This window comes from Oryctolagus cuniculus, chromosome 1, assembly GCF_051225735.1.
Source record: "Oryctolagus cuniculus isolate XC-2025 breed Fujian yellow rabbit chromosome 1, ASM5122573v1, whole genome shotgun sequence".
In the NCBI taxonomy this organism is placed as follows: domain Eukaryota; kingdom Metazoa; phylum Chordata; class Mammalia; order Lagomorpha; family Leporidae; genus Oryctolagus; species Oryctolagus cuniculus.
Window position 1 is genome coordinate 134,898,491 of NC_142867.1, and position 16,975 is coordinate 134,915,465.

General features: G+C 41.8%; 1 protein-coding gene and 2 long non-coding RNA genes across 8 annotated transcripts in view; 2 read left to right on the forward strand and 1 right to left on the reverse strand.

Annotated features, from left to right (window-relative positions):
* Positions 1–3,828: 3,828 nt before the first annotated feature.
* The window catches only part of KIF27 (kinesin family member 27), a 98,726-nt gene continuing 85,579 nt past the window's right edge, over positions 3,829–16,975 (reverse strand). For all 6 annotated transcript variants that reach the window (XM_089315367.1, XM_089315383.1, XM_089315376.1 and 3 more), the window contains 2 exons: positions 14,465–14,620; positions 3,829–7,352 (listed from right to left, as the gene is read on the reverse strand). In XM_089315367.1, coding sequence (XP_089171493.1) covers positions 6,859–7,352; positions 14,465–14,620 — 650 coding nt within the window. In that variant the 3' untranslated portion in view covers positions 3,829–6,858. The remainder of the gene's footprint in view (positions 7,353–14,464; positions 14,621–16,975) is intronic.
* On the forward strand, positions 5,488–7,706 carry LOC103352409 (uncharacterized). Its single transcript, XR_011378861.2, has 3 exons — positions 5,488–5,625; positions 7,003–7,380; positions 7,535–7,706. It is a non-coding gene; the product is annotated as an uncharacterized LOC103352409 (long non-coding RNA).
* Positions 15,174–16,312, forward strand: LOC149128646 (uncharacterized). Its single transcript, XR_016222610.1, has 3 exons — positions 15,174–15,293; positions 15,422–15,512; positions 16,179–16,312. It is a non-coding gene; the product is annotated as an uncharacterized LOC149128646 (long non-coding RNA).

The following is a 16,975-nucleotide window of genomic DNA, read 5'->3' on the forward strand; positions in this document are numbered from 1 at the left end:
ATATTTTTTAAAAGTCATTATTTAATGGACTCTATTAGTAAGATGATAACCTAGGCCATTCATGTCTTACAGCTGCTAAAAACACCTGGTGCTCCCGGGCACTGTCCAGTGAAACAGTTGGGCTTTTTCCATTCAGATGCTGCCCCATCCCCCAGCCAGGTGTGGGAATGTCAAAAAGAGACTGCCCTCAATATAGAAATGCCTTGCCCTGTGCCCACTCTTCCAATCTAGAAAAAAGAGTCATGCCAGAAAGTAGCAACAAAGCTTTGACAATTTTAATATTTGTAAATTATCAGCATTGCAAACCCGTCACATTCAGGTAACTCCTTTTCACCCCAGAGGGTAGGGCAGTGAAATGCCGCTGCAGGCCACAGATGGAAATGTGTGCTGTTAATTAAGCTTCTCAAGGCAGGCCAGTCACTACTGGTTTTAATCATCAATGGAGTGTTTTATCCACAGGTTTGTCAGCAGAAAAATTAAGTAGTGTTTAACAGAAAGGGAAATTAAGCAAATGTTTGAGCTGGTACTGTTTTATAAAGATAAATCCTTTTTTTCTGCCTACAATCAAATGTTTGTTTTGGCATGCCATTCACAGGGCTTCAGTGTTAAAACTCGAAGCCCTAACAGCTTGCGTTGGTTTACGTTGTTTGCTGTTGGAATTTGTCCAAAGCTCCTGTTTCTTGTGATTTTCTACTGAATGGCTCCACAATCTCCATTCAGATTCCATCAGGATGGCTCCTTTTCATATAGAATCAGTGGTAATCATAGGAAAAAGTATCACCATAAATCAAATGGGAAATTGAGTACTATGTGGGGTTAGGGATGACCAAAGGTGAAATTAAATTTCAGTCCTATTACCCGAGGAATAAAATAGATTCTTTGAAAATTCTTTGCCCATCCATGGAGTGCTTTCATATAAAGCTCTCTCCTGTTCCCTCCCTCTCCCCACTCCCACTCATTTGTCTTCTCAAAGCAGTTTGCATCCTGGCTCACTGTGGAGAGAGAAGGGTAAGTTAGCACATGCCCATAATTTGTCGTTGGTAACTGGGGGGCATGGTGGGGTTCAAGAAGTGGTTATTTTAAGAATGATACTTAACGCTATAATTACTACTCAAACAGTATTTTACACTTTATGTTCTGTGTGGGTGCAAACTGATGAAATCTTAATATATACTAAATCAGTCTTCTGTATATAAAGATAATTGAAAATGAATCTTGATGTGAATGGAATGGGAGAGGGAGCGGGAGATGGGAGGGGTGCGGGTGGGAGGGAAGTTATGGGGGGGAAAAAGCCATTGTAATCCATAAACTGTACTTTGGAAAATTATATTTACTAAATAAAAGTTAAAAAAAAGAATGATACTAAGATCTAGCAATATTTATCATTTTGGACTTCAAAAAGTATGCTGTTTTGTGTGTACCGTAAAAAAGCTTGAAAACACAGTAATATATGAGTAGTTTAAAAATATTTTTATGGGCCCAGCATTGTGGCCCAGTGGGTTAAAGCTACTGGTTTATGATGCTGGCATCCCATACTGGGTGCTGGTTTGAGTCCTGGCTGCCCTGCTTCTGATCCAGGTTTCTGCTGAAGCGCCTAGGAGGGCAGTGGATGAGGACCCCAGTGCTTGGGCTCCTGCTGCCCGTGTAGGAGACCTGGATGGAGTTTCTGGGCTCCTGGCTACAGTCTGACCCAGCTCTGGCTGTTGAGGCCATTTGGAGAGTGACCCAGTAGATGGACGATCTCTGTCTCTCTGTCCCTCCCTCTCTGTCATTCTGCCTTTCAAGTAAATAAGTCTTTAAAAATAAAATGCTTTCTTCTGTTCCACTTTAACTATACAGCTAGTAACTAGTAAGTGGAATTTCAGATTTCTAAAAATCACTAGGTAAAACTTTAAAAAAAAAAAAAAGATGTATTTATTTGAAAGAGTTACACAGAGAGAGGACAGGCAGAGAGAGAGAGAGAGATATCGTCCATCTGATGGTTCACTCCCCAATTGGCCACAACGGCCGGAGCTGTGCCGATCAGAAGCCAGGAGCCAGGAGCTTCTTCCAGGTCTCCCACACGGTTGCAGGGGCCCAAGGACTTGGGCCATCTCAGGCCAGAGCAGAGCTGGATGTGAAGTGGAGCAGCCAGGTCCCGAACCACAGCCCATGTGGGATGATGGTGCTTCAGGCCAGGGTGTTAACCTGCTGTGCCACAGTGCTTTTTTAATGTTGTAATTGGTTTTGTGTTTGGCATATAGGGATCTTGTTCATTATAACAGTCTGTGAGGTTGTTCTATTTCTCTTAAATTACATAGAACTCAGTTGAACTCTGTGTTGTAATTACCCAGTAGAATATACACCTAGGTCTAATTGAATGTATTTAGTTCAAATGACACTGCTAATATTTCAAACAGTGGCTGTTCTGTTGACTTAACTGTGGAAATTCCTGGAATAGAAAATACTTAAAAAGGGACAAATGGTAATTATGCAAAACATCAAGGCCAACATTATACATGAAGTTCTTTCTGAGGTTTGTTTTTTAAATTTTTATTTATTTTCATTTTACTTGAAAGGCAGAGAGATGGAGAGAGATCTTCTACCTGCCCACAAAAAGTGGGGCTGGGCCAGGAACCTGGAACTTAATCAGCATCTCCCCTGTGGGTGATAGGGCTCCAGCTACTTCAGCTGTCACCTGCTGCATTAACCAGAAGCTGGATTGAAAGCGCAGCAGCCAGTACTCAAAACAAGAACTGATTTTTTGCAAGAGTCCCACGCAGCAACCTAACCGCTACACCACACGTCTGCCTGAGATTTCCATTAAAATCTCCTTTATTCCTGTTTCCTCCATGGTGAAGTACTACGAAGGCCATAAGGAAAGTCAAACACAGGAGTGGGTGGTGAGCCCAGTGGTTAGGATGCCTGTGTCCTATGCTCTGGTGCCTGGCTTTGATCCCAAGTCTAATTTCCTGCCAGCGCAGACCCCGGGAGGCATCAGTGATGGCTCAAGTATTTGGGTTCCTGCTATGATGTGGATTGAGCTCCTGGCCCTAACCCTGGCCCAGCCTGAGCCATTGCAGGTATCTGAGGAGAAAACCAGCAGATGGGAGCTCTTTCTCTCTCAAAAAACAGACACCATTGCAAGTGTCTTGTGCCCTAGAGGAGCAGTGACCGAAGTGTTTTTGAAGAATTGAAAAATAGTAAAACCTACAAAAAGCCCATCTACTTTGATTGTCAGCATCAGGAACAGTGATAAGAACTCCTTACTGGGCAGAGGCTCCCTCTACCCTACACTTGGGTGCACTATTGCCAACAGAGGCTGCAAATACTTCAGTGCATCTGAGGCATTTGTTTCTGAAGGATATCATTATTAACTTTGTTTTCAATTTTTGAAAATATAAATGTAGAAGAGTAATGTTATCAGTATATTAAGGCAGCCAACAACCTGTTACAAAATTTAAGTGTAAAATATACATAATATGTTTTTTACAGATTTTATTTTTTATTTGAAAGAATTAGAGAGAGAGATATCTTCTGTCTGCTGGCTCACTTCCAAAATGGCCACAACTACCAGGGCTAGGCCAGGCTGAAGCCAAGAGCCTGGAATTCCATCTGGGTCTCCCACATTGGTGGTAAAGGTCCAAGCGCTGATGGTTTCCCAGGTGCATTAGCAGGGAGCTGGACTGGAAGTGGAGCAGCTAGGACTCAACCCAGTGCCCATATGGGCATTGTAGGCAGTAGCCTGAGCTGCTGTGCCACAACACTGCCAGCCCCTTTTTATAATGAGTATTTAAAAAAAAAAAAAATTCCAATGAAATTGAGAGAGGAATTGTAGTCATGAATGACTTTTTTTTTTTTAAGATTTTTTATTTATTTATTTGAAAGAGTTACAGAGAGAGGTAGATACAGACAGAGAGATCTTCCATCCACTGGTTCGTTCCCCAGATGGCCGCAACACCTGGGGTTGCGCTGATCTGAAGCCAGGAGCCAGGAGCCTCTTCTGGATCTCCCACGCGGGTGCAGGATCTCAAGGACTTGGGCCATCTTCTACTGCTTTCCCAGGCCGTAGCAGAGAGCTGGATCGGAAGAGGAGCAGCCAGGACTAGAACCAGTGCCCATATGGGATGCTAGTGCTTCAGGTCAGGGCTTTAACCCCTGCACCACAGCGCCAGCCCCTCATGAATGACTTTCTACCCTGAACGTTCAGATATTGGTAACCCCATGTTTACAGTCACAAAGAAATAAAGATCAAAACATGTCATACTTGTATTTCATGTTCAAAAATCTATGTTGACCACAAAACTGAACCCTCACTGAAGGATCTGACTGCATTACAATTCATTCTAGGACTTGGTGTAAGACTTTTTTTCCATTTAAGTCATCTATTCTCCAATAAAACATTCATCATTTTATTGGCCTAGACTAATATAAATAAGGCAATGACTAATGGCACAGTTATCCACATTCCTTAAGATCATATGTATTTTTGCTGACTTCTTTGACTCTGAGTTCATAAAAATCTAAAGAACGGAGGGACCAAAAAAATTTAAAATAGCAAAAGAAAACAAAGATTAAAGTACAAAAGCACCTTCACTGGTGTTCTTGCTACCCATGGTGGCCAAATGTAAGCAACTTTTCCAGCTCTGTTATCTGCAACATTCTGGAGTTGAGGCAGGAACTAACTTGGGGCAGAAGCAACTATTTTCTCAAATACTGTTGTCTGTTGTAAATGGAGGAAAAAACAGTGAACAAAAAAAGACATTTTATATACATGATAAAACAATCACAAACATGTTTAGACTAAGGAAAAGCATGTGAAAAACTGTATTAGTATATGTAAAAACAAGTTTATGTGCTTTGGGGGGTTCCCTTATTTTTTCTTTCTTTTGTGAGGGCACTGACTTGATGGAATGACCAGAAACTCGTTTCTAGAATATATTTTCAGAACATTATTTACACGTGTGTCTACATTTATGAATAAAATCTCTCATAGCATATACAAGATGTAAGTTTAACCAAAAGGAAGAGCAAAATCATGTTTTCTACTTCAAAAATCAGTTCACATAGTCATCACCAAATCAACTTACTGTTGATTTGATATAAATGATCGATATATAAGTGGTACATTTTGTTGACAGCCTTTTGCTATGATATTAATATAGCTAAAGGTCTGCATGTTAATGTATAGAAATACATATCATACAAACCAAAGGCAAAAATAAGGAAGACTAGCTGAAAACCAGAGTCTGACTTTAAATAATCCCTGCTAAAAACAAAGCTTCCAACTTAGTTTGTAAATCAGTTGTTTGAAACTTAGGAAGCAGTTACTCACTGGGCTTATGTTATGAACTGTTCATTTTCCAGGTAAGTCATAGAACACTTAATCCAGGATTTAAATGAACTTTAGTGCCATGCTTAAGAGGTAGATGATCCACCTGTTCAGAAGTTGGTTTTGATTTGGTTTCGTTTTCCTGTAGGAACTGGTTTTAAATAGGACCAAAGGAACTCTACTCCAAGGAACTCTAAGGACTAGCCACTGGAAAAAGACCGCCTTATGTCTGCACACAGGACGAGTCTCAGCCTTACGTGCGATGGCTGGAGCACCACAGCAAAGGACAAGGAGAAAGTCTGCCGCAGCGTCAGGTAGGAACAGACTGGCTCAGCCAGGCAGTGCGTAACGCCGCCTCAGGAGGCCTCTGAGTCAGGGGCTTCCCTGCTGCCCTCTCTGAGCACTGATTAGTTTAGGAAACCCAATTTGGAAATACAACAAAAAGTAAGCAAATAATACCTCAAGTCATTATAATGGCATATTTACTATGAAATGAAAAATATAATGAAAAAGCATAAACTATACTTGGCAGGAAAACTGTTTAGTTCTGATTTCTAAATATTACATAATAAGATTTTGACCAAAAAAACTTGAAAGAAAATTTGAGCAAGAATTTCATTTACATATTTCTAGGCCCCGTGTAGTTGGGCCTACCTGTTTGTAAAACCTGACTAAGCAGGTTACAGAAAAAAATCTCAGACTGGAGTGCATTAGATTACTGGCTGGACCTTAGCCCTTCCACATGCACTCCACGTGGCCAGATGTGTCACAACCAGTGTTCTCTGCCTTGACAAACTGAATGTTTCAGTGTGTCCCATCAATGTTTCCCTGTTCCACGGAACTGCATCCAGTTCTCTCATTTGCAGCACAGTGAGAGAAAGGTTGTGGGCGTGGTGCAGGACAGAGATTAACACTTACACTCCATATTAGCAATCCAATAATACAACATTATCATAAGAATATATCCAAAAAAAAAAAAAAAAAAAAGAGCAGAGACCATGCTTAAAAGCTAAGACTGATCACTCAGCTTCTGTGGGGTCTAAGTCTCACAGGTGTCTACCACCCGTGCATTCTGAACAGATTTTCAGCCCTGCTAGAACAAATCAGCAGGTGGTTCTTGCTGTGACACAAACAGTATTTAGCCAGCTTCTTAAAAAATAACAAAGTTTTAGAATACTAGGAATGTAGTTATTGTGTTATAAAATGTCTTTATAATGAAATATACTTTTATATTATATGATAATATACATTTGATGGATATTTTAGCCTATTATTGGATTTGTTCTTCAAATATACCTGGAAGTAATTTTAAACACATTTATAACTGGAAATATTTAAATATTACCAAGAATTAGAATATATGTATTAGGTTATTATGGAAATACAAATTAAAATTCCCCAAATATACCACAGGAAAAATATATGCCAGTAATATACAAAAGGAATAAGAATTCCTTCCTCCCCTTCTTTTTTTTATCCTGAGGGAAGGGCTAGTCAACTTGAGCTTTAATTTTAACACGTTTGACGTATCTACTAAGTTAGAAATTCTAAGTGCCTGTAGTTTTTAAGTCACTAGGTTTCCTGGACACCTCAATGGAGTCTGCAGTCATAGATCCGACCCCCGCTGCGAGACTAGAACGCCGTAATGACAGTTCCAGCGCAGAAATCTGACGTAATTCTTTGCGACACAGTTTTACAGGTGTGACACCATGAAGTTGTCCCACGTTTTCCACTGGCTGAATTTGGGAACATGATCGCCTGTGAGATTTTGAAAACTGATTTTCATCTATTTCTGCTTTATCCTCATTGCTTTGCCCACTGGGAGGTGCTAAAGAGCTACACATTGGAGGCATGTCTGGGCCACCTTCCCAGAGTTTCTGAGGATTTGGTTGTGTTCTGAAGCTGCTCGTGGAACTGTCTGTCTGTCTGTCTCTCCCGCTGAATCTCGCATTCTCGGTTCCGGATGCGCATCTGAATTCCTCTGCCAGCAGCACGCCTGCTGCTGCGTCTGGATCACCAGCTCCACCTCCAGCATCATAATCTGAAATCCCCAGACCACACAATCAGAGGTTAGTCCCTCCAAACCAGGCATTTTTAACCATAACATCCTAAAATGATTCCATTATTATCACTCAATACACACAGTGTCTTCCAGGTTTCTTGTGTTAAATGACGTCTGTTAGGCAAATGTGTGACTATGAATTATTCTTATTTCACTTATAGGCATCTTGCATGTAAATAACTCAGAACTTTAATTAGTAGAACAAAGTTATGAAATAAGTCTTCTACGGATTTTGATGCTTCATGGAAACACAGGCCTGCTCTAGACCTCTGGTGCCTTTCCACACTTGCCCCCTGCTGGGCTTGCCCCTGGTGAATGCCACACCCAGGCCAGGTGAGAATACTACAAAGTACCTCTGGGACTGGGCACTGTATGTGTGAAAATCTGGTCTCAGAATTCCTAGTATGATGGCAGGGTCCTGCTGTCCAAGGGTACTGTGGGGTGTACACCACAAGTTCTGCCATCAAAATGGAGAGAGGGCATACCCCAGCTCAGTGGGCGACACCGCTGGGATGAGTGATTTGAGTGAGAGATCAAAGCCTGGTATAATCTCAAATTATAGACTACCTGATATCAAAGATCAAAATTTGCTTAAAGGAAATCAGGTCCCAGACATAATATGACAAAAAAATGCCAAATGCAGCATATGTTGCTACATGCTTAGTGTATTTTTAGTCTTGTGAGGACAAACTTTAAAAACAGGTTGCACACTGGCAGCTTCCAAGCCAGTCTGACCCACAGACATGTTTTACTTGGCTTATAATGTTAGTAATACTTGACCTAAAATATAAATATTGGTATCATATAAAAATATGGATTTCCAGCTTTTCTAGAAAAATCAGAAACGATAACATAGCAACAGCGGCTGAAGCAGAGCCGCCCCTGCCCATCTAGCTTCCCTGGCTCCTGTAGGCATTCTTTTTTGTAACCCTTCATTTAAAACTTATGGATTTCTAGTTGAAAAATTCTCCCCAAAACAAGACACCCGAACCAGCAAATAACATAGATCCTCACATGGAACTAAAGCAGACACTAAGTTGGCTACAGATTGCTGCAATCATGAGTCACCAGAAAGCTTTCAAAATTCCTGCTGCCCAGGTCAGCACGTCTGGGGAGGAGCAAGCATCTTACTTTTTAAAGACCGCAATGAAGAGCAGAGATGGGCACTCCAGAGCACACTGATTCTTCACAACACAGTTTCCTGCTCTTAAAGTTGTATAACGAACAAAGTAAACAGACTAGGGAGAGAGTAGTTTGCCCAAGGTCATATAGCTAATAAAAAAAAGTTGGGTTTTTTTTTTTTTTTGAAAGGCAGAGTGGACAGTGAGAGAGAGAGACAGAGAGAAAGGTCTTCCTTTTGCCGTTGGTTCACCCTCCAATGGCCGCCGCGGCTGGCACACCGCGCTGATCCGATGGCAGGAGCCAGGAGCCAGGTGCTTTTCCTGGTCTCCCATGGGGTGCAGGGCCCAAGCACCTGGGCCATCCTCCACTGCACTCCCTGGCCACAGCAGAGAGCTGGCCTGGAAGAGGGGCAACCGGGACAGAACCCGGCGCCCCGACCAGGACTAGAACCCGGTGTGCCGGTGCTGCAAGACAGAGGATTAGCCTAGTGAGCCGCGGCGCCGGCCAAATTGGGGTTCTAACCCAGATCTTCTGACTCTGGTACCCTTACATACACTTTTATAGTGATTCAAATTGATACAGGGATTGTTCTGCATATTTAAACTTAAGTAAGTGAGTGGAGACTGTCGATATAAACTGATTTAAAATGTATTATTTGGAGAGACAGACCAAGCGCTCCGAGTTCTCTAGTACGTTCCTCAAATGCCAGCAGTGGTCAGCACTGGATCAGGTTAAAGCCAGGAGCCAAGAAATCAGTCCAGGTCTCCCATGTGTGTGACAATTACTTGAGCCATCATCTGGTGCCTCTTAGGGTTTGCATTGATAGGAAGCTGGAGTCAGGAGGTGGAGCCAGGTATTGAGCCTAGAATTCCAACGTGGGATGCAGATCTACTAACATGTCTTAACTGCCAGGTTAAATGCCTGTCCCCCTAAACTGATTTTATTCTTTTTTTTTTTTTTTTTTAAGATTTATTTATTTGAGAGCTAGAGTTACAGACAGTGAGAGGGAGAGAGAGAGAGAGAGGTCTTCCTTCTGCTGGTTCACTCCCCAAATGGCCGCAATGATCCGAAGTCAGGAGCCAGGAGATTCCTCTGGGTCTCCCATGTGGGTGCAGGGTCCCAAGGACTTGGGCCATCTTCCACTGTTTTCCCAGGCCGTAGCAGAGCACTGGATTGGAAGAGGGGCAGCCAGGACTAGAACCAGCACCCATATGGGATGCCAGTGCCACACACAGGCGGAGGATTAACCTACCGCACCACAGCACCAGCGCCCCTGATTTTATTCTTACAAACTAGTTTAGAAAGCATCCTCGAAAGTATGGAGAAAATATGAAAGGAATTATGCAAAAACCTAAGTATGGTTATGGGAGGCTTGTTTTCTGCTTTTTTCCTATATTTAAAAATGTAATGAGTATATAAAAAGTTTTCAAAAAGTTCATAAAAATGCATATTATGAAAAAACTGCATTCAATATTTTTGCACTAAAATCAACTGATTAAAAAAAGATTTATTTATTTATTTATTTATCGAAAAGTAGAGTAACAGAGAGAGGGAGAGATAGGGAATATCTTCTGTCTGCTGGCTGACTCCCCAAATGGCCCTAACAGCCAGGTTTGAGCCAGGAGTCAGGAACTCCAGCTGGGTCTCCCACATGGGTGGTGGGGTCCAGACATCCTCTGGTGCTCTCTCAGGAGCATTAGCAGGAAACTGGATCAGAAGCAGAGCATCTGAGACTCAAACTGGCACTCTTGATATGATCTCATATCAAGAGTACTGCATTACAAGCAGTATCTTAACCCACTGTGCCACAGTGCCAGTACTTCAACTTATCTTTTAATTCAAATTTTCATCGCTTCTTGGCCTTTTGGCTAAGATCACATGTAATTCAATTTTTCCATGAACTTTACAAAGTACCCTAGTATATTACCTCTTATATCCAATCTTTAAAAAGTTTTAAAATGCTTCTAGGTAAAATAGCAAATTAACTGCTAGACTTCTTAGATATGTTAATCAGACAGGTATTATCCTCATTTTATAGCTCTCTAAGATTTAACTTTTAGCCTTTTATCATTAAAGAGTAGGATAAAAATCTAGGTTTCTGCCGGCGCCGCGGCTCACTAGGCTAATCCTCCGCCTGTGGCGCCGGCACACCAGGTTCTAGTCCTGGTCAGGGCGCCAGATTCTGTCCCGGTTGCCCCTCTTCCAGGCCAGCTCTCTGCTATGGCCCAGGAGTGCAGTGGAGGATGGACCAAGTGCTTGGGCCCTGCACCCCATGGGAGACCAGGAGAAGCACCTGGCTCCTACCTTCGGATCAGCGCGGTGCGCCGGCCGCAGCGTGCTGGCCGCGGCGGCCATTGGAGGGTAAACCAACGGCAAAGGAAGACCTTTCTCTCTGTCTCTCTCTCACTGTCCACTCTGCCTGTCAAAAAAAAAAAAAAAAATCTAGGTTTCTTCAAATTATACCACCATACAACACTGTTATTTAGAAAGGAATGGTGCTGGTGCTGTGGCATAGCAGGTTAAGCCACCACGTGCAGTGTCGGCATCCTATGTGGGCTCCAGTTTGAGTCCCAGCCCCCTGCTAATGTTCCTGGGAAAGCAGTGGAAGATGGCTCAAGTCCTTGGGCCCCTGCACCCACGAGGGAGACCTGGAAGAAGCTCCTGGCTCCTGGCTTCAGACTGGCCCAGCTCCAGCTCTTTGGGGAGTGAATCAGCAGATGGAAGACCTCTCCCTCTGTCTCTCCTGTCTGTAACTTTGCCTCTCAATTTAAAAGTTAAATGAGCCAGCGAATAGAAGATCTCTCTCTCTGCCTCTGCCTCTCCTTCTCTGTAACTCCACCTTTCAAGTAAAATAAATAAATCTTAAAAAAAAGGAAGGAAGGAAGGAAGGAAGGAGGGAGGGAGGGAGGGAGGGAGGGAGGGAGGGAGGGAGGAAGGAAGGAAGGAAGGAAGGAAGGAAGGAAGGAAGGAAGGAAGGAAAGAAGGAAAGAAAGAAAGAAAGAAATGTCTGGAGGGCCAGCATGCAGTGCAGCGGGGTCAGCCACCACTGTGCCCTGGCTTCCCCTATTTATGTGAGTGTTCACGGCCTGGCTGCTCCACCTCTGATTCCGTTTCCTGCTGATGTGGCTGGGAAGGCAGCTGATGATGGCTGCAGTGCTTGAGTCCCGGGTACCCACGTGGAGGATGAGGCTGCAGGTCTGGGCTCCTGGTTTCAGCCTGGATTAGACCTGGCAGTTGCAGTTATTTGTGGAGTGAACCAGTGGCTGGAAGATCGATACTCTCTCTCCCTCCCTCCCTCCCTCTCTCTCCCTCCCTCCCTCTCTCTCCCTCTCCCACCCTCCCTTCTTCTCCCTCTCTCTCCCCTTCTCTCCTTTCTCTCTCTCCCCCCTTTCTCCTTCCCTTTCTCTCAAGTAAGTAAATACATAAATCTTTTTAAATGTTCCGTACACACTAATAAACATGAGCCATTTACAAACTAAATACCTTATTTTAAATATTTGAAATTTGAAAATAGATTTTTTAAAAATTGAGAGACAGTTAAGAGCTCCCATCTACTGGCTTACTTGCCAAATGCCTGCAATGGCTGGAACTGGGCTAAGCCAGAACCAGAAGCCGGAACTCAATCCTGGTCTCCCGTGTGGGTGGAGGAAACCAACTACCTGAACCACCACCCCTATTTCCCAAGGGTCTGTGTTAGCATTAAGCTGGAGTCAGGAAACGGCACGGGGTATCAAACCCAGGTACTTTGATGCAGGTGTCTTTTTTTTTTTTTTTTTTTTGACAGGCAGAGTGGACAGTGAGAGAGAGAGACAGAGAGGATGCGGGTGTCTTAATTGCCAGACTAAACGCCTACTCCTTGAAAGTAGTTTTTTTTTATTTTTTTAGAAATAGATTTATTGATTTAGTAGAGTGGCAGGGAGAGGCAAAGATCTTCCATCTGCTGATTCACTCCCCAGATGGCAACAGTCAAGACTAGGACAGGATGAAGCTGGGAGCCCAGAAATCCATCTGGGTCTCCCACATGGGTGGCAAAGGCCCCCTTACTGGGTCATCATCTGCTGCTTTCCCAGGTACATTAGCAGGGGCTGATTGGGAAACGGAACAGCTGGGACTCAAGGTGGCACTCTGATATGGGCACCATGCACGTAGTGGCTTAACCCACTGTGCCATAACAATGGCCCCAAAAGTGGATTTTCAAAAAGCTAACATGGTCTTGTGCTGATTGTTCTCTGTTTCTTAATGTTTTGCAAGTAGTATTTCAAGTTGTAGTTTCAGCTATATTTTGCAAGGCAGTATTTCATATAAATGTTTGAGTTGTATCAGTAAGCACTTTTGTATTACCACACTGAAAATCTTTTGTGGGATTTGTATGTTTATGTCCCATCTTTATCCTGAGACAACTTCTAGAATACTGAACTAGGAGTCAAAAGAGGAGAGACCTTAAAATATGATTTAATTATTGTTCTGTTCATGAGTCCCTTGGCCTCCCTAAACTTTACTGCTTTATCTAAAAATAAAGTTAGCAGGGGTGGGCACTTGGTGCTGCAGTTAAGATACCCGTGTCCCATACTGGAGTGCCTAGGTTTCAGTCTTGGCTCCACTTCCAGTCCAATTTCCTGTTAATGCACACCCTGGGAGGCAGCACCTAAATGGCTCAAGTAGCTGGATCCCTGCCACCTTTACAGGAGACTCCAATGGAATTCCCAGCCGTGGCTGTTAAAGGTATCTGGGGAGTGAACCAGTGGATGGAAGATCTATGTCTTTCAAATAAATGGAAATAAAAATGAGGTTAGCAGTTACCAGTCTACTGTGAGTTTGAGGGTTAAATGAAATTATTTGTGAAAATGTGATTAATATAAACATAATGTAGCATTAGAATTACTTTTTAAAAATATTACTGAGTCATATTTTTAACAAATGTTAATTCTGCTTCTATTATCTATTCACATATACTTTTTAATTGTACATACATGTAATTTCTCAGTGGTTTCTTTACATGTGTGTCTCCATCTTTAAGCAGTTTTCTTTATAGGTATAAAATAGGTGTATTGCTAAAAGGTTTTAAAGTCAACTTTTCATAAATCATACTTTATTAAAAGGATATTGTCTCTAAAGGAAGGCTAATTCTTTTATATAAAATGTAAACTATTATTTGAGAAATACTGATTACTGTCTTAAAGAGGATACATTTTAATCATAACAAAATACTACCTTTATGGTGCTTCTAACTTTTTTTTTAAGATTTATTTATTTGTTTGACAGGCAGAGTTACAGAGGGCAACTGGGAGAGAGAGAGAGGTCTTCCATCCATTGGTTTACTCCTCAAATGGCTGCAATAGCTGGGAATGGGCAGGTCCAGAGACAGGAGTCAGGGGCTTCTTTGGGGTCTCCCACGTGGGTGCAGGAACCCCCTTCCACTGCTTTCCCAGGCCATTAGCAGGGAGCTGGCTTGGAACTGGAGCAGCTGGGATGAGAACTGGCCCCTATATGGGGTGCTGGCACTGCAGACAATGGCTTAACTGCTGTGCCACAGTCCCGACCCCAGTGCTTCTAACTCTTGCAGAGTATCTGATGTGTCTTATGTCAATTAGGCAAGTGCCAACTCTACATACCAGTGGCCTTTACTTTTATTCCTCTCTGTTGTACATCTTTTTAATCATGATAAGAAGGCTTAATTTACTATAAAACAGGACAGGATTATTTTAAGGATTAAAAAAGTTAAGAATTACAGAGCCCCTGGCACATGGCACACAATAAATGATTGTTTCCTTGTCATATATACATTTTTTATTCATTTACTTCTCATTTGGTTTTATCTTACTATTTTTGTCTACAGAGACAAAAAGAAGGGAAATATTTAATGTTAAATCACCTAATCAATCAAGAAAGGCTGCACTACTAATCAAGCATGACTTCACCAAATGCTAGAGAAACAGTTTCTGCGTGATAAGTAAAACTGGAAGTCTTACTTTCCATTGTTGCTAGTTGCCGCCGAACTAACAGTTCTTTAAGTTTCTTCTTAAGATCTCTGCTGGTTTTCTTATAGAAATAAAGATCTTTTTCCAATTGCTGGATTTTATCTTCATATGTTTTTAAAATTTCTGTAGTATCTTCTCCACCTGACTCTATAAAATAGAAACTTAAATTTAAAATCAAAAAAGAATTCACAGTTAAGTTTTAACATAGCCCCAGCCTAAAGGGTCAGAAATCTGTTCCACACTTCTGTTACCTGAATGGAGTAGTTTTCAGCTACAATTTGGATTCTTCTACCTGTGATGTTTTTCTAAGGACTGAGCCCTTAGTCACATTTTCTATCCTATGCCCTACTAACCACCAAATTTTCATGATTCACAAGCATTTTTGCTAGACTTATGCTTAAAGCAGCAGAATAAGGTGTTTTCTATTAGAAGTTTCTGTTGGGAGCTCTGTCCATCTGCAATTTATAACAGGAATTGTGGTTATGTGGAAATTCATAAGCCTAAGGTTTAAAGGTCCAAGAAATAGATAGCCAAAAACCCCACAAAAAACAACTGGTTAAAAGAGACGAGAAAGATTAAGTCCCAAAGGAAAGCACCATGGACAAAGAAGAGGGAGCACAGCCAGCGTCAGTAAAGTTCTAGTTCAGGCCATAAGACAACTGAAAGCTGCTGATTAATGTTTATGAATGTCTCATGCTATCCACACTAGGTTCTGCTCTGGAAACAGGAAATACAGAAGGCTAACTGCTATAGTTTGAGTAAGATTTAACTCCCAACTCATGCAGGATAAGTCCTAAGGATCTAAGGATCCCAAAGTCGTGTAAGTGGGTGGGAGGTGGGCTATGGGAGGTCCCTAGTCGGGGCATGCTCTGACAAGGTCATTATGATAGGGGGTGGTTATAGAAGCCCGTGGGGACCAGCTGTTCTTTCTGATTCCTGGCTCACCAGGTGATCCCTCCTCTGCATGTGCTATGCCACTGCCATCCTCAGGCCTCACCAGACAGATGCCCAACTAATGAAGCCGCGGACCTCCCAAACGGTGCGCCAAATAGACATCTTCCTTCAGGTGTTTAGCTGTAGTGACAAATCTGAATAATACTGCTCTTCAAAAGACACTTTCTGACCTACTCTCTCCTACTGGCACACTTAGAAAGAGGTCCTCCTAGTTGGTAATTTTCTTGTTATAATTTGCTATTTTGTAAAATTTATTTAAGTATAATTGTATATTTTAAGTTAACTCATCATGTTTTCAAAAATACTTAAAATTAACGATATTGTAAATCATAATCTCCATACTACATCATATAAATAAACTTAATTTTATGTCCCAAATTCACCAGAAATTGGAAGATTCATAATTGTTAATATATTAAATTATGACTTTGTTATAAAAAACTTATATACTTATAGAATGAGATGATTGATTTTTCAATCTGATTCCAGTCACTTTAAAAACAGTTAAAATTTTGATTAAAATGTCACTTTTAGAGACTTAAAATTAAACTAAGGAAAGAAGAGCACGTTTGAATGCAATGATGCATGTGGTATCCTGCCAAGGAAATCTTGTCATTAGGCAACTGGTGGCTAATTAACCAGTTACAGAATTCATTTAGAGGCAGATTACCTCAACACTCAAATTCATATATTTTCTAATTTTCTGCAAATTCATGTTGCTTCTTCTTCATTGCTTTTGACCAATTTTCAGCTTTCAGATTCATGAGAATGAAGACCAAGAAGCTTGGACTGAAGCAGTAATGGTCCTGATTGGCAGTGATTCGGTTGCTATAGTAGCTGTTTGGCTGTTCGTATACTGGCCATCTGCCTGGGGTCCATGGGGCTCGGTGACGGTGATGACTCTCTGGCCTGACTGGAATTGATAGTTGAACAGCTGCTCACTGACAACAGTATGTGCCTAGAAGTGGTAGACCAGTTTTAACCCAAGATACAAACTTTAATGTGTGAAATCTGGTAATCAAAAATTATACTAAGAAATATATCTAGGAATGTACGGAAGGGCCTAACAGAGCCTATCACTTTAGGTGGATGGAAAATATTTAAATATCATAATACTATTTCCCTGGGAACTAGACGCATATTTTCATCAAAAACTAGATCAACCACAGACTAGCCGGCTTGCAGCAGTTTTTATATGTGTGCTGGGGGCCAGCAGAAGGAACAGCATTTCAGGTATGATAGCCCAGTATGAAAGTCAACTCTCCCAATTCATGGTAACCAAACATGTAAAATAAAATAACCTACTACTTACAGTAGTCACTGTTTATTCCAGTGTACTTCAGAAATTTCATGGAAAATGACTAATAGAGTATGCTTATTTTGGTGCAAAATTTTTTTGGAATCCATGCATACTAGAGGTCTTCAAAAAAGTTCATGGAAAATGCATGGAAGGTAGAGAGAGAGAGATATCTTACACATGCTGGCCTACTACCCAAATGCCCACAACAAACCAAGGCTAGGCTGGGCTGAAGCCAGGAGCCTGAAACT